At 33.6% G+C, this 23,834-nt stretch overlaps 1 protein-coding gene across 2 annotated transcripts in view; it reads right to left on the minus strand.

The window, feature by feature from the left end:
• The window catches only part of LOC149561460 (uncharacterized), a 78,081-nt gene extending 59,019 nt beyond the window's left edge, over positions 1 to 19,062 (minus strand). For both annotated transcript variants that reach the window (XM_089825164.1, XM_089825163.1), the window contains exon 1: positions 18,702 to 19,062. In XM_089825164.1, coding sequence (XP_089681290.1) covers positions 18,702 to 19,027 — 326 coding nt within the window. In that variant the 5' untranslated portion in view covers positions 19,028 to 19,062. The remainder of the gene's footprint in view (positions 1 to 18,701) is intronic.
• Between the last annotated feature and the right edge of the window lie 4,772 nt (positions 19,063 to 23,834).

Raw genomic sequence — 23,834 nt, forward strand, 5'->3', positions numbered from 1 at the left:
GGTTGGCTATCATATGAGAATTCTCATTGATCGTTTTTGAAATAACTTTTCCTTTTTGCAATCCCGTAACTCTCTTCTTGGTTCTACAATGCATTCACCCTTACATCCGTTTGATGCTCAGTTAACCGAGTAAATATCAAAATGATCTCTGATTCAATCATACCATTCTTTTCCAAATCTCTTCTATCTATCTTCTCTCATTCATCCGACAACAAGCACTCAGCAAGGAAAACGAGGAAGTTCTTCATGTTTGGCCGCGGGAGGAAGAAAGAATTGCTTTGGGTCACGTGAGTTATGCTAGTCCATAACATAGACTGTCTGCTCTATCTTCCTTTCTATCCGCCTTGTTACATCAAGTCTGTGATACATTTTTGTGCCTCTTCCGTATTGTTATTATTATTGCAATCGGAATTATTTTGTCCATGTCTTATGATAAGTTTTTCATTCCATTTATAAAAATGCATCCAATGGGAAATCAAAGGATACAATTTTTTTATTGGGTGCCTATCTGGTGTATAAAATACTGTTGATAACCATGGAATGTTCATGACAAGAGTTTTCAATGGTATTCATGGCATTTGAGTGTTACAAGTTTGTGCTTTTTGAAACATTTCTTTAATTTACTCTTCTATGCAATGATAGAATATAAATCACCTACCTTCAAATGTTATCCTAAACTTTCCTTCCATATTATAGTATCTGTAAAATAACTTCTACGCATTTGATCCATAATATTTCTTATTGCTATGGACCTCCATGTGGAACCAATTAAACTTTGAACAATTTATTTTGTCTCCATACCAATCGAATATCTATATATATATGTATTTTCCTGAGGCTAATATTCTATTTAGAGGTCAAAAATCTCACATTTTCCCTCATTGATATTTGCTTGGGAATCTGGAACATCTATTTCTAATCTTGCAGTGATTTTGTGGTTAATAATTATAACATTTTGGTGGACTCTTCTAGAGGTGTATGTTAATTTGAATTGAATATCCATCCATAGCTGTCTATGCATTGTTAGACTGAGATCAATGTATAATTCTTTGCTGTTGGTCCCCTGCATTACTTAGAGATCATTGAAGATCTTCAACAAGTATCCTTGTGATTTACATCATTTTTTAATTTAAAAGGTAGCTATAGAAAACTCAATTGATTGTGCGAATCAACATTAATGCCCATGCTACCATAATTTTCTCAACAAGATCAGAATAATATAGATTTTCTAACACCTAGGATTCACCGGCGAATATGCCATGAAATGGTGAAGTTAAAAGAGAAATCAGTTATGATTAATTTAATTAATTTAAACATTCAAATTTGAAATCTTAAAAGAACGTAATTATGTAAACATGGAATGTGAAATGACGGATGTATATAATCTTCTTGAATACTTGATAGAGTCGTTTGCTCTAAGAATTCTGAATACCTGGGGCTCACTCGGCTATGTAGACAGAAAGATGGGTGATGAGGTGTGAGAAAGGAATCATCAATAATATGAATCAATATCAAGTGTGACATTTCAATATTTATCATTTAATATGAATTAATTAATAGCTCATGCATATTCCTGTTATTGTGATCTCCTGCTGCCAAGTCATATGGTGAGTTAGTTACCAGAAAGCCCAGTGGATGGCAAGATGACCCCTATCTATTCCGAGTAGGGAGGGCCTTTCTCATTAGAGATCGTGTGGGGACAAGTTGTGGTCTAAGGTTGGGTGGTTAAGCCCCTGGCAATGTTTCACCTCTCCTCATGATGTCAATCGTGTGTCAAACAGAGATAAGCTATGCAGTCAATTGTTTCTCAGAACAGGTAATATCACTTTGATTTATGAGAAGGTAAGATTAATTTGAGTTATTTCATTTTTACCGTTATTTTACACTTAGATGCAAGATATAGATTCATGGATTGTTTTTCAATTATATGGATATCGAATATAAGTATATTTCTAATCTTGAGTTACTGTCACAATTAAGCAATCAGAAGGAAAGGAATTTGAAGCCCTAAATTGATTCCGTCATAGCGGAAGCCCTAAATTGATTCCGTCGTAGCGGAAGCCCTAACTGATTCTATGGTAGCGGAAGCCCTATTTGAATCCGTGGTAGCGGAAGCCCTATTTGAATCCGTGGTAGCAAAAGCCCTATTTGAATTTGTGGTAGCGGAAGCCCTATTTGAATCCATGGTAGCGGAGTAGCAGAAGCCCTATTTGAATCCATGGTAGCGGAAGCCCTAATTGAATTCATAGTAGTGGAAGCCCTATTTGAATTCGTGGTAGCAGAAGCCCTATTTGAATCCGTGGTAGCGGAAGCCCTATTTGAATCAGTGGTATTGGAAGCCCTATTTGAATCAATGGTATTGGAAGCCCTATTTGTATTAGCAGTATCAAAAGCCCTAAATGAACCGATGGTAAACGATGCCCTAGCTGATACAGTGGTATGTGGTGCCCTAATTTTAAATATAGTGGTATTTAATTGTAATCATCATTGATTTTTATAATGGTTTTTAGATGATAGTCGTCATGTTAAATTGTTATAGTGTATTTGTGGACAGTGGTTGCAGAAGTATCCCTAGTTTGATTTCGAACTCAATTTTCCGTGGCATGTGGTTTTTCAAATTCTGTTGTAATTTAATTTGATGGTACTTCAAGTTTTTAGTTAAGAAATTTTGTCTAGCTGATTTTAATGGTAAATTTTATTCAAATGAACATGAATGATATAATTGTCTTCCTATGAAACGAAGTAATAACTGTATTCTTTGAGTATGTTAGATGTTAATTTAGACCCAGGGAAACCAGATGTTACATATCGTATCAGAGCGCTAGGTTCAACGCTGAAACCTTGGGTTCAGCACTGTTTCTGAGAAATTGAAATGTATATATTGAAAAAGATTTATTTTGCATAACGGATATTTGCAATCAAAACTTGGAAAATCACACTGGAAAACATTCAGAATAGCCGGAAAGGCCGAAATGATATAAAGTGGACAAATGTATAAACTATAATATGATAAAGACAAAATCTAATTAAGAAGATAAAAAGGATTGGCAAGTTGTGTGGTGGAGATCAAGTTTGTAGACTCGACTTTGAAATCCTTGGCCAAGGTAGATATGGGCAGATATGCCGAACATGTGATCTTTATTGATTGTCCAGATGCTTTAGTTATTTCGAAGAATAATTGTTGGAACTTCAACCTACCAAGTTGCTTTGATGGTCAGACTGATAAACATTCCGAGGAAGCCATTCTAACAGGTTAAAATGTATGAGGGATGAGTAAGGTTCAAGGCCGAGGCTTGCACAATCCAAACACAGTTTATATAATCTTGATAAAAAGTTATCAAAATCCATCATGATAGCTAAATAATTCTTTATGCAATTAATGACAGAAACAAATTATTAACTATTTGAACTTGAACTGAAGGAAAACAAAATTGTAAACCATAATCCTTTCTGATGTTGAGACAAGATGTGCTCCCATATGGAGTAAACACACTTGCATCATTGGAACTATCAATGCTTGTTTACAGATGTAAACCTTGACAAAGTGGGCATGGAAGCCTAAATCACAAAAATGGAAAAGAAAAAAAAACTTCTAGATATTTGCAGATGAATGATGAGAATACTCATGAGAATTTTATGAATTGTTTCAGATGCTTATGATCTTGTATAGTATATCATGTTTTAACCCTTTGACACATCGTTATACATGTATAATACACATGCAATGTTGACTTCACATATTGAGCTATTGTATATTGTTTTGGAGATATCCTATCATGAAATGATTATTCTAATGAAATGTTGGGCATGAAGGCCGAGGTTACAATGGAAAAACATGGATTCACTAACCTATTTCAGGTAATCTCTAAGTTTGCAAGGATGATCTATCCATTAATGAGGGCTATATGCCAGATGGTACGTATGAGTGATTTATATTATGATCAAGTTACGATCTAGAACTTGCTGGTTGAAGAATTTCAATTTTAAATACTTATCTTACTTCCAGTCATTGAACCCTGAAGATCCTCTTGAATGAAGATATCAATATGGAATCGAACTAATGATATGGTGAGTGTCTACATGAGTATGACAGGAATATGAAATAGAATCAACTCAACTAATGTTGAGATGACCACCATTACGGTAAAGTAAACTCAGGTGAGTACGTGTTTAATTCTATGTTACCATGCAAGTATCTTTCTGGAAACTTTAAAGTAAGAATGGGTCTTGAGTTTCGATTATGATTCTGATTCTGACCCAATTGAGAAAAGAGATGATATCACAATGTTATAAATATACATACATACATACATACATACATACATACATACATACATACATACATACATACATATATATATATATATATATATATATATATATATATATATATATATATATATATTGTATTTGGAATATTCTTTAGTGTCTAGTTTGCAGAGACCATCGAAGACGATGAACCACAAGGGGAATGGTACGTTACATTCCAATTTTAAAATAATCCTTTATAATGTTCGTTACAATTTCAAGTTCATCAAGGACGATGAACCACAAGGGGAATGGTATGTTACATCCCAATTTTTGACCTAATTTGAAATATAGCCGTTGAGGTTCGCATGAAGTCAGTTGGCAGTTTAATTTGTTATAATCTGGCGAAATGGTAAGATAGTCGTTATGATTTCAAGTGAAGATGACATATTAGTTGATCGTTAATCACCAATTCATGGAATTAAGAAGATGGTTAACCGTTGTGATTATTTAAAATGATAATATAATTTAACAGTGGAGAATTTCCCTACAAGGAGCATGTCAGTGGGGTGGAAGCATTGTCAAAAAACAATTAGGCAGGAGCATCACCATCACTGAGCAAATGGGTTGAGGACCTGGCGACTTGAAATAGGATACATCTGCGGGACTCGCATGAGTTATTTAAGTAAATAATTTAATTAAAATAATTGAGTTAAAATATAAAACGTATCTCAAGGATTTTAATTTATCTTTTATCATATCATTTTAATAAATATTTATAAACGTGCATTTAAATATAAAAATGAATTGGCATCATTATATTTTAATAATTTAATAGAGCGATGTTTAGTTGTACATTATAATAATGTTCGAATTATAATAATTGAATTATTATAATTTTCAAATTATAATTTTTCCCTATTCTTCTTTCCAACTTCTTATTCTTCCTTTATTATTTTCTCTCTTCATAGTCGATTTAATTATTGGAATTCGAATGGTTTTATATCTTTTATGTTTTTGGAAGCCAAGAAGTCTCGGCTAGTTCCTTACATAGGAAGCCCTAGAGCCTTGGCCGGCTATCTTATGAGAATTCTCATTGACCGTTTTTGAAATAACTTTTCCTTTTTGCAATCCCGTAACTCTCTTCTTGGTTCTGCAATACATTCACCCTTATGTCCGTTTGATGCTCAATCAGCTAAGTAAATATCAGAACGATCTCTGATTCAATCATACCATTTCATTCCAGATCTCTTCTATCTATCTTCTCTCATTCATCCAACAACAAGCACTGAGCAAGGAAAACAAGGAAGTTCTTCATGTCTAGCCACGGGAGGAAGAAAGAATTGCTTTGGGTCATGTGAGTTATGCTAGTCCATAACGTAGACTATCTGCTCTGTCTTCCTTTCTATCCGCCTTGTTACATCAAGTCTGTAATACATTTTTGTGCCTCTTTTGTATTGTTATTATTATTGCAGTCGGAATTATTTTGTCTGTCTTACAATAAGTTTTTTATTCCATCTATAAAAATGCATGCAATGGGAAATCAAAGGATACAATTTTTTTATTGGGTGCCTATCTAGTGTATAAAATACCAGTGATAACCATGGAATGTTCATGACAAGAGTTTTCAATGGTATTCATGGCATTTGAGTGTTACAAGTTTGTGCTTTCTGAAACATTTCTTTAATTTACTCTTCTATGCAATGATAGAATATAAATCACCTGCCTTTGAATGTTATCCTAAACTTTCCTTCCATATTATAGTATCTGTAAAATAACTTCTACGCATTTGATCCATAATATTTCTTATTGCTATGCCGGTTGTGAGCCATGACCTCCATGTGGAACCAATTAAACTTTGAACAATTTATTTTGTCTCCATACCAATCGAATATCTGTATATATGTATTTTGCTGAGGCTAATATTCTGCTTAGAAATCAGAAATCTCACGTTTTCCCTCATTGATATTTGCTTGCGAATCTGGAACATCTATTTCTAATCTTGCAATGATTTTGTGGTTAATAATTATTAACATTTTGGTGGACCCTTCTAGAGGTGTATGTTAATCTGAATTGAATATCCATCCATAGTCGTCTATGCATTGTTAGATTGAGATCAATTTATAATTCTTTGCTGTTGGTCCCCTGCATTACTTAGAGATCATTGAAGATCTTCAACGAGTATCCTTCTGATTTACATCATTTTTGAATTTAAAAGGTAGTTGTAGAATACTTAATTGATTGTGTGAATCAACATTAATGCCCATGCTATCATAATTTTCTCAACAAGATCATAATACTATAGATTTTCTAACACATAGGATTCATCAGCGAATATGCCATGAAATGGTGAAGAGGTGGAGTTAAAGAGAAATCAGTTATGATTAATTTAATTAATTTAAACATTCAAATTTGAAATCTTAAAAGAACATAATTATGTAAACACAGAATGTGAAATGATGGATGTATGTAATCTTCTCGAATACTTGATAGAGCCGTCTGCTCTGAGAATTCTGAATACCTAGGACTCACTAGGTTGTGTAGACAAGAAGATGGGTGATGAGGTGTGAGAAAAGAATCATCAATAATATGAATTAGTATCAGTTGTGACATTTCAATATTTATCATTTAATATGAATTAATTAATAGCTCATGCATATTCCTGTTATTGTGATCTCCTGCCGCCAAGTCGAATGGTGAGTTAATTACTAGGAAGCTCAGTGGATGGCAAGATGACCCCTGTCTATTCCAGGTAGGGGAGGGCCTTTCTCGTTAGAGATCGTGTGGGGACAAGTTGTGGTCCGAGGTTGGGTGGTTAAGCCCCTGGCAATGTTTCACCTCTCCCCAACATGTCAGTCATGCGTTAGATAAAGATAAGCTATGCAGTCAATTGTTTCTCAGAACAAGTAATATCATTTTTCATTTATGAGGAGGTAAGATTAATTTGAGTTATTTCATTTTTACCGTTATTTTACAAGATATAGATTCATGGATTGTTTTTCAATTATATGGATATCGAATATAAGTATATTTCTAATCTTAAATTAATGTCATAGTTAAGCAATCAGAAGGAAAGTAATCTGAAGCCCTAAATTGACTCCGTTGTAGCGGAAGCCCTAAATTGATTTCGTCATTGATCCCGTCGTAGTGGAAGCCCTATTTGAATCCGTGGTAGCCAAAGCCCTATTTGAATCCGTGGTAGCGGAAGCCCTATTTGAATCAGTGGTATTGGAAGCCCTATTTGAATCAGTGGTATTGGAAGCCCTATTTGTATTAGCAGTATCAAAAGCCCTAAATGAACCGATGGTAAACGATGCCCTAACTAATATAGTGGTATGTGGTGCCCTAATTTTAAATATAGTGGTATTTAATTGTAATCATCATTTGATTTTTGTAATGGTTTTTAGATTATAGTCATCATGTTAAATTGTTATAGTGTATTTGTGGACTAACCCTGGTGGTTGCAGAAGTATCCCTAGTTTGATTTCGAACTCAGTTTTTCGACTTACGTGGTTTTTCAATTTCTGTTGTAATTTAATTTGATGGTACTTCAAGTTTTTAGTTAAGAAATTTTGTCTAACTGATTTTAACGGTAAATCTTATTCACATGAACATGAATGATATAACTGTCTTCCTATGAAACGAAGTAATAACTATATTCTTTGAGTATGTTAGATGTTAATTTAGACCCGAGGAAACTGGATGTTATAGTGGAATTCTTCCATCATGGGCAAAATCCATGACCACTCAAAAAATCCCACCTTAGAGAAAACTGATTGTTGCGAAATTCTTCCATCATGGACAAAATCCATGATCACTCAAATAATCCTGGCTTGGAGAAAACTGATTGTTGCGAAATTCTTCCATAAAGGACAAAATCCATGATCGCTCAAAAAATCCTGCCCTAGAGAAAATTTGTTGTTACGGAATTCTTCCATCATGGAGAAAATTCGCGATCACTCAAAAAATCCTACCTTGGAGAAAAATGGTTGTAGCAGAATTCTTCCATCATGGACAAAATCCATGATCACTCAAAAAACCTCTCCTTGGAAAAAAATGGTCGTTGCGGAATTCTTCCATCATGGAAAAAAATCAACGATCACTCAAAAAATCCTGCCTTGGAGAAAAAAATGGTTGGTGTAAAATTCTTCCATCATGGACAAAATCCATGACCACTCAAAAAATCTTGCCTTGGAGAAAAATGTTTGTTGCAGAATTCTTCCATCATGAACAGAATCCATGAACACTCAAGAAATCCCGCCGTGGAGAAAAATAGATATCGCGGAATTCCTCCATCATGGACAAAATCCATGATCACTCAAAAAATCTCACCTTTGAGAAAAATCATAGTCACGAAATTCTTCTATCATGGAAAAAATCCATGATTGCTCAAAAAATCCTGCCTTGGAGAAATATGGTTGTTGTGGAATTCTTCATGATCACTCAAAAAATATAGCCTTGGAGAAAAATGGTTGGTGCGGAATTCTTCCGTCACAGACAAAATCTATGATCACTCAAAAAATCCTGCCTTGGAGAAAAAATGGTTGTCAAGGAATTCTTCCATCGTGGACAAAATCCATGACCACTCAAAATTTCCATTGGCAAGAAAATTATAAATCTTGGAGAAAAGGGCTAAGTGTGGAAAATTTCACTTTCATGGAAGAAAAAATTTCTCCTCCATATCTCAAATCCACCCTCTTCAAGTGTGCACCCACGGCTAGAGAAATGATTGATGATAATAAACAAAAAAAAGGGGAATCCTTCAAAAACATAAGAAAGGTGGAACAAAGTGAATTTAAAGGGAAGAGAAATGTGTGAGAAGAGAGAGAGAGTATTTTTGGAGGAAGAAAATATCTTTCTAGAGAGAAAGAGAGAATATGCAATAACTCTACATGTTTCATTTTGAGTTTTTTTGCATGATTCTTATATTGCTTATTTCCATTTTGCAGGAGGAGAAAACTAGAGTTCTAGAAATTCAAGAAAGACGCTCAAGTCCAAAATTCAAGTCCTAGCACCAAAGACATTCAAATACAGAGTGATCCAGTACCAAGCGTTCAAATTTCAAAGATCAAAATTCAAATCCAAAAATCCAAGAACATGGCAAAGGAAGTTCTAAAGTGACATAATCATCAGTTAGGGATTCCAATCCATTTCAAGGAGATAAATTTCCAAGCAAGTACATGGAAGACGAGAATGTTCGAGGAGAGACTTTCATAAAAGTCGGTCAGACTTGGATCTTAGTTACAAAATGATTCAGTTGGAAAGGTCTCGAGCTTACATGGCCTCCATCATGATTTCATGGCATCCAATTATCTTTGATGAAGAAATAAGGTCTCCAAGTCAAACTTCTATGCATTTAGAGAATGGAATCAAGAATAATCTATACAAGGAAGATTGAGCATTTATCGAGTAATGGACATGCATAGTGGACATTTATTTCACCCCACTCTATTTCTGTGCAAGCATGCATAGTGGGCGTTTATTACCCACTATAGTAGTGGATTCCTTATTGCATTAATGTAGATTCCTTTTCCTTGCCCTAACCTTAATTAGCTTTGATGTGGCATGATCTGGGCAATCAGTTATTGTGATCATCTGGGCCATCAATTGTAATCAAGGACCTATATAAAGGCCTTACTTCTCCTTTGTAAAGGGAGGATTTTCTAAGATTGGTGCTATGAGCTACTGTGATAATAGAGTTTTCATTGAAGCTTGGTGAATACTTGATGTGACTTGGTGCTTGCTTCTCCTCTTAATTTCCCTCATTTAGATTGTGTAGTTAAAATGTTGTGATTTCAATGGAGATGATAAAGGTGTATTGTTGAATTCCTTCGGTTCATACTTTTGACGTTTTAGTGATTCTAAATCATTGTGCAAAGTTAGTTGGAACCTCTTTCATGCATATGTTAAACTTATATCATTCATATACATTGTTCTTTATAATGGTGTATGTGGTGGTATGAATATCTTTGGCATAACCTTTGAAGATTGCTCTAGTTCACCTATAGTTGTATAATAACTTGGCAAAGCGGAGCTCTATAAATTGAGAAATTTGTCCATCGAAGCACCATCCATTATCATCACTTCCCTTAGAAGTAGAATAGAATTCCTAAATCCTATCCGATTTTATTTCCACATATTTCGTGAAAACCCAAAAACCACTTCATTGCAAAACCTTTGAATATCTCCCACATCCAGTATGGCTTGAAATGAATCTGAGTAAACATACATAAGGCCTCTTGTGATCATCAGCAAATGACTTCAGCCACCGAGCTTATCCACAATCATGACTTGGCATTGAAGGAACCTTGGAGTCATCATATGATCTTCTAGCAATCTTAGCATACATGAGACTTTATTCAAAAAAGGATGAGATATTTCGGTATTTTGTTCTACTGTTTGATGGGTCATAAAACACGCATCAACAAGGATCTAAGCTATGCAAATATTTGTGAAATAAAAAGTTTGCCCATTTGCTATTGCGTTCTTAATACATCCTCCAAATTCGTTTTGCTTCAAAAGCTTCATTTTGCCAACTCAAGCTCTTTATGTCCAAACCTCCATATTCTTTAAGTTTGCATATACTTTCCCATTTGATCAATGCTTGTTTCTTCTTCTATTCAATGTCTTGCCAAAGAACTTCCTTAATTTGCTAAGTTTCCTTTTACTCCCTTGAGAAGTGGAAGACATGACATCTGGTATGTTGGAATAGCAGATAAAACTGTTTTAATCATAGTTGTTCTTCCAACATTAGTTATACATTTTCCTTTCCATCTTTCCATTTTTGGGTAGCATCGGATCCAGAAATGGTCAACCTTAAAATGTTTTGTTTCTTGCTAGAAATATTCATTAGTGACCAAAAAACATTGTGTCAGATCCCTACCCCTAATATTATCTAGGGGTCAAAAATAACTTAGGATAAACTCATAGTTACACCGCCCTAGGGGACGGGGGGACGGCGGAATGGGGGGACAAGTTTCCGAGACAGGGGGATAGAGGGGCCTTAAATTGGGGACAGTGGGGGGACGGTGGCAGGGGACAAGAGGGGTGAATATATCTATGCATATGGTACTTAAAAATGCTAGTTATGAAAATATGTATTGCAATATAGGATATAAAGATGTAAAAGAGTGAATACTTGAACATTGCATTGAATTGAAACATCGAACGTTAAACATAAATAGTCGAATCTGCAAATGCTGGGGACAGGGAGACGGAGTCCCCAAGTCTCCAGAGCATTGAAGTCTCCGAGACATCGGGGAAAAAGGGGGGGGACGCGTCCCCATGTTACTATAGGATAAACTGAAAAAAAAAAAAACATTTGACCTGTGAACATCAAGAATATAAATTCATAAGTTCAAGGTTCAAACTCAAGTGATGATTTGATCCTCCAATAATGAACCCTTTGTTTACTAGAATACTACTAGTCCGCAACATGGAAAGACAAGGTAAGTGTGCACACCACTCAGTGATGATAGTTATTGAATGTATAGGTAAAATAATAAATCTATGTTGATATTTGAAATTTTGAAATGATAAATTCTCCTTTCTGCCACAAGCTATACAATTTTTCTAAATCGGAACCTTCTAAAATACACAACTGCTTGTAAATGAGTTCAAAAACCAAAAAGTATTTGTCAAAAACTCAAAAGGGATCTGGAGCAAGGACATTGAATGTTCCAACATAATTAACTTCAGAACACTAAGAAAAAACAGAACTTAGAACATCTCATCTGAAAGTAACATAAAGACCAACTGTAACCAAACAACGTGAGTTACTGTAAGATACTAAGAATTTGCAATTGAATAAATGAGACAGAACAAATTAACCATTTCTTCCTCAGCAATTGTCATCTGAAGCAGATGCAACTGGCTTCCGTCTTCTTCAGTGATTGCAACCTTTGCATCATTGTTTTGGCATTTGCCATTACATAAAAATTAAAATGATCACCATAGATTTTTTCAGAGAAATATAGCTCGTCTTGATGTCCCACCCAGAATATTAAATATGCTGACCATCTGAAGTTGAAGTTTCTGCAAAGTGCAAACTGTCCCGTATGAACTTGTAAATTCACAACTTTGGGAGCCATGTTTCTTATCCAGTTAGTTTGACAAAGCACTTTATTTATTTTTCATAAAATTTGTCCTAGATTCTCATTTTTTTTGAAAAATATGATTTTTGTCATGGAACTTATTCGTATAGTTCCACTTTATTAGCCCCAACACTGAATTCTTGCCAATTTGAGAATACTCTTTTACCATATGACTCCAAAACCTGCATAAGATATGGCTACTTGCAACAGGGATAGAGGATATCAATTTAGAGTTTAGACTTCAGTGCGCCCTATCTATTATTACCTCTCAACAAAAATGAGATTTGATAATTGAGCCACAAACTTTGACAAAGTTCCCAATAACACGGACATGATCAATAAACTGCAAGAAAAAAATATTTTAAGAGTCGGAGTTAAAATAATTTCCTCAGAGGATCTTGTTTACTTTATTTCTATTAACATAGATCCTCCAAAATAGCTTGGCCCCAAAGGTCTGGTTCATGAACTTCTCCACCTCAGGCCAGGAAATCTCCATTCTTTATGAAAGCAAATGTTATTTTAGGCCAACAGAGGAATCTTCTTCAAAATTGCTAGTTTTTCTCCAATGAAATGCTCTATTGATCTTGGAGACAATCTTCACCTCACTGTAAACCATATTTACTTCCTATCTATCCCCTTACTTTATAGTGTTTTCTAGCAAGAGATGCATCATCCAACAGGTAAAAGTTCAAAGCTCTACAAGCATTACAATACGATTTATCATCTAGGTTTGTGGTTTCTTGTAGGCAAGCAATTCTAGGAAGATTGAACTGTCATGTCCCCCATTTTTTTTTAGACTGCAGGAATCAGGTACAGCACTCCCTATAAACTGTAGTGCACCTGGTAAAACTTTTAACGTGACTGATGATGCTGGTCCGACATGTCCTCCAGTACCACGTGGGATAGGGGGAGACTGGACGCAACCTTGTGCTTTACCATAGGAAGCTCTTGCCAAACAAGCCATGCCCCCAGCCCTGTCATGTCCACTTTTCGGATTAAAATAATTAATAATTTTTTTAAAGTTCGGCTCATTCAGTTTTATTTTGTTGGGGCAACTTAAACAATATTACTTTAATAAACTAAAAAAAAAAAAGTTTTATATTTAATAAACTCAAAAAAGTGTTATTTTTTACATTTATTTATAGAAAGTGTTTTTAATACTTGAAGTTGGAAGAAACATTTCAAAAAATTAAAAAGGAGCTATTAAAGAAATGCTTTTCTTATTTCTTTATAAATCAAGTTATCCTCGTTGCATCCAATTTTCAGATTTCAGCAGTTTGCACAATATAAGACATCCAAAAACAAAAAACCTTGGTTTTTTTGGAGTTTGAGAGGAGTAAAACACTCTAGAATCCTTATTTCCAATCTTACACGACTTCATCCGGGAACCACAATTGTGGTGATTTGTGGTAGTTTCAGATTTTATGACAGTGCCACAACAATGTTTTTGGCAAGCAAAAATCATTACTTTATCACTCACATATTTCAAGGGCTATACTGAGTTTCAGATTTTTGGCAAACTTTTAGGCTTCCTAAAGGACTGGATCTAAGTTGTTATAGTCATGCAAATTGCTGTTTGACATCACTGGAGAGCTTTGACACTTTTTTTCTGACGTACCTCAGCCAAAATTATCCCTCAAAGGTGGCAACCTTCTTTTCGGAGATATTTAAAGCTGATTTGGAAGGTGTCAATTATGAGGACATTCCATACAATCTTATTTGGCACTTTGAGATCTGATTTGTCTTTCCAAGGTCTGCTATGCGTTGCATCAGCAGCAAAGAGAGTTAAAAGTCATCAGGTTGGTCATTGTAAGCTCCAACCACGGCAGTACAGATGTTGTACCAATCCATACAACCCTTAACCTAGTAGAATTGGCCAGCTGTACCACTCCATTAAGATCTACATGAGTTTATAATTGTGTTTTCAGATCTGATTTTGGTTATAGAGCAATTTCCAGTTTGTAATCATTGCAAACTGAGCGTTATAAAGTGATCTAGGGTTTGCAACATCCCTTAAATCAAAATTTGGTCCAGATTTAACTTGATAAGTGTTTGAGCATCTAATTGGTTCAGGAGCACACCTAGGATACCTCCTATGTTTGAAAGATTTTTGGCTTGTACTTGACTCTAGCCAAGTCAAGAGCTTAGATTAGTTTGGTTATAGACCTGAAAAGGTCATTTGCATTGTTGTCTAGGTGAGTTAGTCATTAGGACTAAGGTCACACAAATAGCCATTGTTAGTTGTTATTTCAATTTCTTAGTGTTTAGAGGTAATAGTGAGTTGGAGTCTTTAAATTTGTCCTAACACATAGAATAGGTGGAAAAGATGCTTTAAGGTCATTTATGATGTTTATGCATCGACCTAGAGGTGTTAGAGGTCCTAGAAACAAGGATCATGGCATAAATGCAAAGATGCCAGATGTTGTCAAAAAGTTGTCATGCAACTTTTGCAATTTATTGCAAATGTTGCATGCAACTCGGTTACCTTGGATCCTCTAGGTATGAGGAGTGGCTAATCCACTAAGATGGCCTAAAAACTAGGGAAAAGGCATCTACTACTTATTGAAGGCTCAATCTCGAGTTAGGAGGTTGGATTATAAGAAGTTTTGTATATACAATAGTGACTGTGACTGTGATTAGTGTGCACACAGAGTATTTTCATCTTCTGTAGTATTATATGGATTGAAAGAATCGATCTGATGATTGTAAAGTGATCCTAGGTTAGTGTAGAGATTTTTTCATTCAATAAGTAAGTTGACTTGAGTTAATCTTGTAGCTAGGGGAAATTTGTTTAGTTTTAACAGTGTGCTGGTTCTGAGAAGACAATTTTTGCTTTCATGGCTCCCACTTAAGATTCAACCCTTGGAACTTTGAAAATGTGGATGAATCTTAGATTGGAGCCATTGTACATGATGTATAGCAAGGTAGGAATCTAGGGAAGTCATTCTACTATTTTAGAACTCAAGCCCTAGGCGAGCTAGGAAGGCCCGGTTAGAGGTTTGACAGTGCTGAATCCAATGGTTAAGTGTAGGGGATAGAAGTGTTGTACGGAACGAGTACAGTTCCAGGAAGAGGTTAGTTGTATCTTGATATATCCTGATCATTGAGGTCATATCAATCCCTTTGAGTGGGTTTCCAAGCAAATTTATAGTCCAATCCTAGGAAATAGGACTTTTAGCCCTATTAGACCTACATAATAGTAATCACTTGTACGGACAACTTAGGAGTCTAAGACCTACAAAACCTTTTAGAAAATCCAAAAGGGTGCTCGAATCTGGAATTGTTTACTAGGCTGTTTGGAGGGTTTTTGCAAGAGTGAGGAATTAGTCAATTCCAAGGGCTAATTTGAACTAGACCTAATTAGGCTTCCTAGGGACAAAGCCTTGAAATTGACAAGGAAGAAGTCTTAAGATCTTTCTAAATAGACTCAGTTGCAAGCAAATGGAGTGATCTCGTGTTGATGGATGACCTGCAATGAAGGATCAAGTTTGTGAGCAAGTTGCACTTAGAGCTCTCTAAGTGTGTGTGGAGAAGAGTACTAAACTAGAGTGTTAGTCTTCTGAGGGTAAGCACAAAAGATCAAACTCTTGGAGAAGAGTTTGGATTGGCGTTAGATATCACCTAAGCCAATCAAGGACGTAGGAAGACTAGGTGCCTAGAAGAGACAAGCTAGGTCTCTTAAAAGCAGTGCAAGCAACCCTTGGAACACTTACACCACTAATCAAGCATTTTCCATCATTATTTTAAAATTTCAATTTGGCATTTCAGTTTTCATTTTGTTACAAAAAAACGAATAAAAGCATAACAAATAGCAAGGGCACATCAATAGAAAACCTCAGGGTTGTTTCACATTGACCCAAAGGAATCCCAAAGCAACTTGGAGATCTTCTCATAGACCACTTTAGACAGAACCCAGCAAAGAAATGATAGATATGAGTCATGGCAAGCACTTTGAAGTTTGAATCAACAAAGGAATGAGGCTCAATGACTCAGTAAACAATCCTTTTCTCCATGCATTTCCCTTTCCCAATTAACTTTCAAGAAAATTCTGGACGTCAGTCAGCCAACAAAGGCATGCTTTTTCAATTGCACTTTAATCTTAGTTCATTGCAACTTAGAACTCAGATCTTTGCAAAAAGTATCGAAACAAGCCATGGCTTCATAACAAGAAGCTTTGCATTCAACCAAGGCAACAAAACAATCATCTATGGAGATATAATAATTTATGTATCCATGTTAAGGAGAGAGATTCCTCTTGCAAAGCCTTCATTTACTCTATTCACATAAAAAAAAGCTTTCATAAACAGAATATAAAGGGGTTGGTAACATGGACAGCTTTGTTTGATAGAAGGAAAAAGCCCAAAGATTTCAAATTGCAACCCTTGATGAAAAGACATGCCCATGCATCAGCAAAGAAACTCTGAACAACAAAGAGAGACATTTACAAACCATAATACTTGAGCGTTTCCACAATGAAAGGCCACTTTCTTCCCAAACAGTAATTAGATTATTTAAAATATATCTATTTTTAGTAGGCCCTATTTGTTCTAGCCTAACAATCACAAGAAGATGAAGACAAACAAAATGCAAGAGCTTTAATCAAGATTTTATAGAAGTCATTCAACAAACTGATGGATCTCCAACTAATTATGAGGTTTGAATCCCCAAACGTTTGAATAAGTCGATAAGACCTTGGCTGACAATATTTGCACCTGGTAATTTGTTTGACCAATTTGTAGAAAATAAAAGTTTTTTTATATACGAAATTTGTTAAAACTTAAAACTAATATTTTTAAGTTATTTTGGTTACAGTCAAGTACTAAAAGTAATATTAATGACTAATGATTATTTTAAATTTTTTATTAAGTCAAAGTGTCCCATTAAAAGTTAGTAAATCTAGGCAGAAGTCTACAATACAACAGTAAATTGTGAGCCCCTTATCTGGGAGGTCTTGGGTTCGTGTCTATTCAAACTTAATAAATAATAATAAATTAATCATAACATATAATAATAATTAATCTTCACTTTGGCCTCTTACCTATCAAAAAAAATTAGTAAATCTCGAGTCCCAAAAGAAAGCTACAAAATTTGTTAATGACATTTTAAAATATACTACAGTATATACTACAGGAGCAAATGGAATTCCATATTTCCTGTTACAAGAAACAGGTGTATTAAATCTTTGTTGTCATTCTTAGTAAAGATTCATCTTTAGTTGAACCCCGAAAAGTGTTCGAGTCCTGGTAAGTCTGCAAAGGGAAAGAACACCTAATAATGGTAGGTGCAAAACTATCGTTTATAGACAAGAAATTGTTAAACAAATCAAAGTATCCAATATAGAAGGGTAAACTGAGGAGTATCCTACAATACGAGCAAATATGAAAGTTTATCCCAAAACCAAAAACCAAATATCTCAAAGTTGGTCAACAAAGTCTCTAGCTTAGAATATTAAAAAATGCATTCGACCACTCTCTTATGGACGATTGACACAGAGCATGAAGTTTGGTCAAATCTGCACTCAATTTAAAGGGTTAACAACAGGTCTTTGTACCTCATTGAAAAGCATTAGAACTGATAAAATCGACCGAAGCAACGAAAATAGTCATACATTAGAATTGAAAGAATGGGTTTATTTTTAAATAATCAAAGTTTTAAGAAGTAACAGTTATGCATGAACAATCCAAACATCTCGAAGTCCACTGTTAACTAAAATATTAAAAAAAGATGGTACAACTTCAACATTTTTCTACTCAAATCAACTTATACATGGGTTTACAAAAGCCGTGCCAATTCTTAAATTTTTTTAAAAATTAAATAAATATTGGATGTAGTGAATAGTGTTCGCAAATTAAATAATCAGGGAGTGTCAGAAACTGAACATCCAAACCTAAAATAATTGGTTCTGTAATGCTGTTACATAGTTGTGTTTGCTGTAGTGTTTGTCAGATGGTTAAAACCATAAACTCAAAATAGAAATACACATTGTTGGAATTCATTTTTAGAAACAGTTGACAGTATGACCGTTTCATTAGAAACAAAGTTTCCACAGTCCATGATATTAGCTTGAGAAAATGCTTCTAGTTTTGACTGTATACGCAGTTTTCCATTATCCATTTTCAATCTTTCACCCATGTCAGATGACACTGGTTAAAACTTCTCCCAAACTTAGAACATGGAGATTGAAAAGAACCTTTCCAGAAATGGGATTTTTGCAGTTATTGTTAAAATGGGATTAACCCACACACTCAGCACTCCAGTTTTTTTAATTCACATACATATTAGTTCAACGGGGCGCAAATCTCACCATAAAATAGAAAAGAAAGATGTGAAAGCTCAAGACATATAGGAGGTGTAGCTTACTTTTTCTTCTTGTTACGAAGAGCCTGGTTCTTTCTTTTTTTAACATCCTGAGGGGACTCGAAATACCTTCTTCGCCTGCACTCTTGAAGGATTCCTGCCTCCCATACCGCCTTTCTGTATCTTCTAAGGACTTCATCTTCTGATTCGCCCTCCCCTACAAATATATGTACGTTGACACCCCTGGCATTAACGGACACATTTCTCTTTCCTGACCCTTCATTGATTGTCAATTGGGATAACTTAACCGAACACAAATTGATTTGGTTTGCACTGCGTGGCATTGCCTGGCATATACCTGAAGCCAACCCCATTGCTAGTGAAGCCATTGTCACAGTGAGAACGGCAGGAATCTGTGTTCCCTGGTAGAAGGCTTATCTGGGGCGTAGTATTTTATCCACTCCGTGGAAGTTAACTTTTTCTTATCCAATAAAATTGATTGGCGTTGGCAAATAAGAGACGCAATGCTGCGTAATGCATAATGATTGTAGAGGTGTAGATGAGTGAAAGAAAAGGTTAAATAGTTCTAAATTAACATTGTGAATGCATTAATTTTTGCCTATAAATGCACTTGTGATTTGATACACCTGTGGTTTGATAGGATGACTTATATTTTGTTGTTAAATTTTCGTCTTAAAATGCACTTATGATCTGATAGGATGTCTCATATTTTGTTGTTAAGTTCTTGAGTTATATTATTATATCTTTGGGCATTTAAGTCCAAGAATAAGAGGCCAAAGTCCCCAATATGGCACTAAGTACTTAATATCATATTATGATCAATACATATGCTTTAGACAAATTTGCACCTTCTACATTGACAACTTAAAATATGTGCAATGAGGAAAGATATTCATACCAATATTTGAATTATAGAACTTGAAAATGTGATGAAACATTTGGAGTATCATATTATATGTTTAAGCATGTTATGCATGCTACTATAGAACCATAAGTAGTTGGGAAAACTCCCCCAACTATGTATTATTCTCATCTTGATTATCAAATGGAAGTCACACTATTTTTAATCATTAGATAGAGATAAATAGCAGTATAGAACAATAATAACATAAACATATATGCAGAGGAAAAAAAGATAGATAATATAGAGGAGGAAGATAAAGAGAGATAAAATAATAAGATAGAGTGGTACCAACATAAGTTGTGCATGTGTGTGTGTGAGAGAGAATTAAATATAAAAATGTTTCTTAATAAAACAAATAGTCAAAATAAAATCATAGTTATAATAAAAAATTAAAATATATTATATTTTAATTAATGAAACTATTATATTTTTATATTAAAACTCACATTTGTATAAGGAAAAATGAAATGTATTGAAATATAAAAATATTTTATAAGTAAAACTAATTGTTTAATTTTACACAATTACACAAGATTCACTATTTAATGTTTTGTATTTTCAAAATTTTCATAAAATTAAGTAATTTTTAATTATGAAATAATATCTATATAATTTAATATGAACATTTGCAAATAATAAATAGATGTAATACATATAAATATGATGTTGATGAATAAATATGATGTAACAAATAAGAAATAGAATATAACTATTTAATTTTAATACATAGTTTATAAAAACTTAATAATAATTTATATATCTTTTAGAATTGAATTATTTCTTTTTTGTGGTTATTTTCTTTAGTATTTTTTTTTATGTAAAATATAATTATTAATTTAATATTAAAATATATATTTAAGTTTTAAATATATTTAAACTAAATGATAAATTGTTTAAATAAAAAATATTACTAATAATAAATGATATAATTTATAAATTGTAACACTTATCAATTATACATATTACAAACACTATTATAAAAAATAATTAGAAAATAATATTATTTAATTTATTTTTATAAAAGTAAAATAATAGTAATAATTTAACTACTTTTATTAAAAAATCAAAGTTTTTAAAAATATAGAAATTCAAATACAAAGATATAACATATTGAAATTATATTGCTATTAACAATTAATATTGTTTAGACATATTGTGTGAGGTGGAATATAAAATGATTGAAAAAAATAAAATCTTATCAACTTGTCATAAATGTAGAAAAGATAAAGTTGTAAGTAATGCATACATTAATGGTTAAAAAATATTTGTATTTTTGTTGAAAAAAATTATTTTTCTCCCCCACCAAAAATAATATGGACTAATAGAATGAACGAAAAATATGATTTATAAAATTATGAAAAATTAGAAAAAGATATAAACATTTGAGATTTGATATAATCTTTTAAATTTTTTAATTTGATTGGTTAGTGTTAATGTGATACATGAATGCATAAGTATTCCTAGCCATGGGCAGGAACTAATAAGGTTGTGGCTATGCAGCCACGAAAAACGTCTCCCTTACGAAGGAGAGACGGTGGTAATAATAGTAATAGTGTAATTAATGGTTTGTTGGGTCATCATTATTCCTTCACTTCCCATTTAAAATAGAGGATGAAGATGGTTTAAATTAAGAAGAATAAAGTTGATCTTACGAAGGAGAGACGGTGGTAATAATAATAATAATAATAATAGTGTAATTAATGGTTTGATGGGCCATCATTATTCCTTCACTTCCTATTTAAAAGAGAGGATGAAGATGGTTTAAATTAAGAAGAATAAAGTTGATCTTTGAAATTTTGAAATTTAAATTTTATAGTTATAAATTAATTTAGCTAATTATTTACTATTCAGTAATTTAATATAAAACATTTCAATTTTTAAATAATTATGTATTTTAAATAAAGAGTTAAAAGTTTCTATTAATAAAGAATTAATGTTTCTATTACTAAAAAGTTAAAGTTACACTAGTCATAAAAAGGGGAAGGAGGGTAGAAGATCACCTTTCAAGAGTTATTTGAGAAATGCTTGGAAAAGGTAAATAGATAGAATCATAGAAAAAGCTCAGAAATAAAAGCATAAATAAGCATTCACTAACTAGTTAGAATAATGGTTGAGAGTGTCGACAGAGGATCCATACCATCATTGCGACCTCATACATTAAGAAGATTGAGATTGTTGTCCAAAAGGGACCACCCTTCCTTTGGAGTAGCATCTTCTTCCTTCTAATTCTCCTTTCTAGATAGGGAAATGGCTACAAACAAATGTGGAAGCCATTTGAACAAGCTCACCAACTAGCATTATTGTTGATATTTGGCAAACCAGTGTCGCCATAGGTAGAGGGGCCTACACCCCATGTATTCCACTTAGAAATAGAGCCACATGTGGTAGAGAGGTGGAGCATCATCATTGAACATCTCTTCCCCCACCAGACTTGGCGATGAGAGGCCTATAAGCTCAAGGCTTGTGAGTAGTGCATAGAGTAACTACAATCACACTGCCTTCCATAGGATAAAGAATGATCATGGGAGGCTAGAGGGTTTAGGAGCACTCTAGAAACTTTACAAGAGGCATTTCCCCAATTTTTCAAGATATCTTGAAAGTGGGCCACCTCTAGTAAAACGTTATTGGCTTGCTCTTAAGGTTGAAGCATCACATATTTGCAAATGTATGCTTTAGTAAAAGAAAACCATAAACATCAAAAGAGTTATGAGAAAAGATAACAACATTTATATCTTTCCACAAAGTAAAGAGGAGTTCCACCTCGAAAGCATGTCTGTGTGGATTTAAAATGAATCTAGGGAGAATCTCCCAACAAAATCATATGCCAAGAAAAAGGCTTAGGGTGGCAAGGTTAAAAAAATCATGAATCCATATCCACAAGTATATGATTCTTCTCTAGTTCCAAAAGAGGTATATGAAGCTCTCTAGTTGCCCACAAAATGAGTAGAGAGTATTTGGGATACCTAGGTGTGGTAGGCGAGATTGGCAAGCCTTGGAAAAGAATACACCAAGCAAAATGAGCCAACTTTCAATCAATAATGGCTTGTCAAACATGATTTGAAATTTACAATGCCAAATACTCTAAGAAGGTGGTAAATGTGACCTAAGATTCAAGATTGGAACCATGGACAAGTGTGGGAGAAGACAATCATAGCCCAACCTAGACTTGCAATTGCTAAAGGAAGTGTTAGGAAACCATGGTCAAATTGAGTGAATGCATTTTCTATTGTACCATCTTAAATTGGAAGTTGTAGTGCCTACCCCTAGTTTGCATTTTGTTATTATTGTTGAACTCTTTTAAGCTAGTTTTATGCTTGATGATTAGTAGCATTGTTTTGAGATTATTAGATATTGTTTCATATTCAGTTGATTTATGATGAGATTACTTGGTACTCTATACTTCATGTATGTATGATGATTATTACAATATTTTCAGTTATTGATGATGTTTAGTTAGATGGATTATCATATGTGTTTTCTTACGGATACTTCCCCATACTACATGTGTATGGTATGCGTGTATGTTTTCTTTATCTATGGCATTTCTAATGTGGTTAAGGAAGGGAGTCATAGTCACTTGCTAGTTGAAATCTACACGATGCACCACTTCCTGTCATTGCCTATTTAGTTTAGAATATTGTGTTTGTACATGTGTAGACTTTATGCAGATTGCAGGTACCAGGTATCGACTTCTCTAAAATTGTCAAGATGAGCGTACCCTATCACATTATCTCAATGGTAAGAGAGGGGAGATAAATTCCTAAGGCCAAATCCTAAACCTTTAAGCCATTTGTCCTAAAAAAATAAGACAAGTATCTGAGTTGATTACCTTCCAAATGCGTCGTATGATGTTAATTCGAGATTATAACCCTCTAGTATGATCTTGTATGTATTTTTCTATGAAGGGTTTTCATTTTTTTTTTATGAGTACTATCTAAATAAATGATTAAATTAACAATTTAATTTAATGAAAATTTATTATGATATTTTAATATTTAATTATATTTAATTAATCGATAAATTAATTAAATAAAAAGAATTAAATTTAAAGATAATAGTTATAAGTTTAATTTTAGAACGTGGCAATATTTATTTAATTTAATAATAATATATTTAGAGTTTATTTTTAAATAAATGCTAAATACTACTATTATTTAAGTTAATAAATATTTTATCAATTAATGTTTTGAAAATAAATTAAGAAGTGAAAAAGATATTAATTTATTAAAAGTTTTAAGATTGCATAAGTGTGCATGAGATTAAAATTCAAT

This window comes from Cupressus sempervirens, chromosome 4 (genome assembly GCF_028749045.1).
Source record: "Cupressus sempervirens isolate cs-2001-9-10 chromosome 4, ASM2874904v1, whole genome shotgun sequence".
NCBI classification, from domain to species: domain Eukaryota; kingdom Viridiplantae; phylum Streptophyta; class Pinopsida; order Cupressales; family Cupressaceae; genus Cupressus; species Cupressus sempervirens.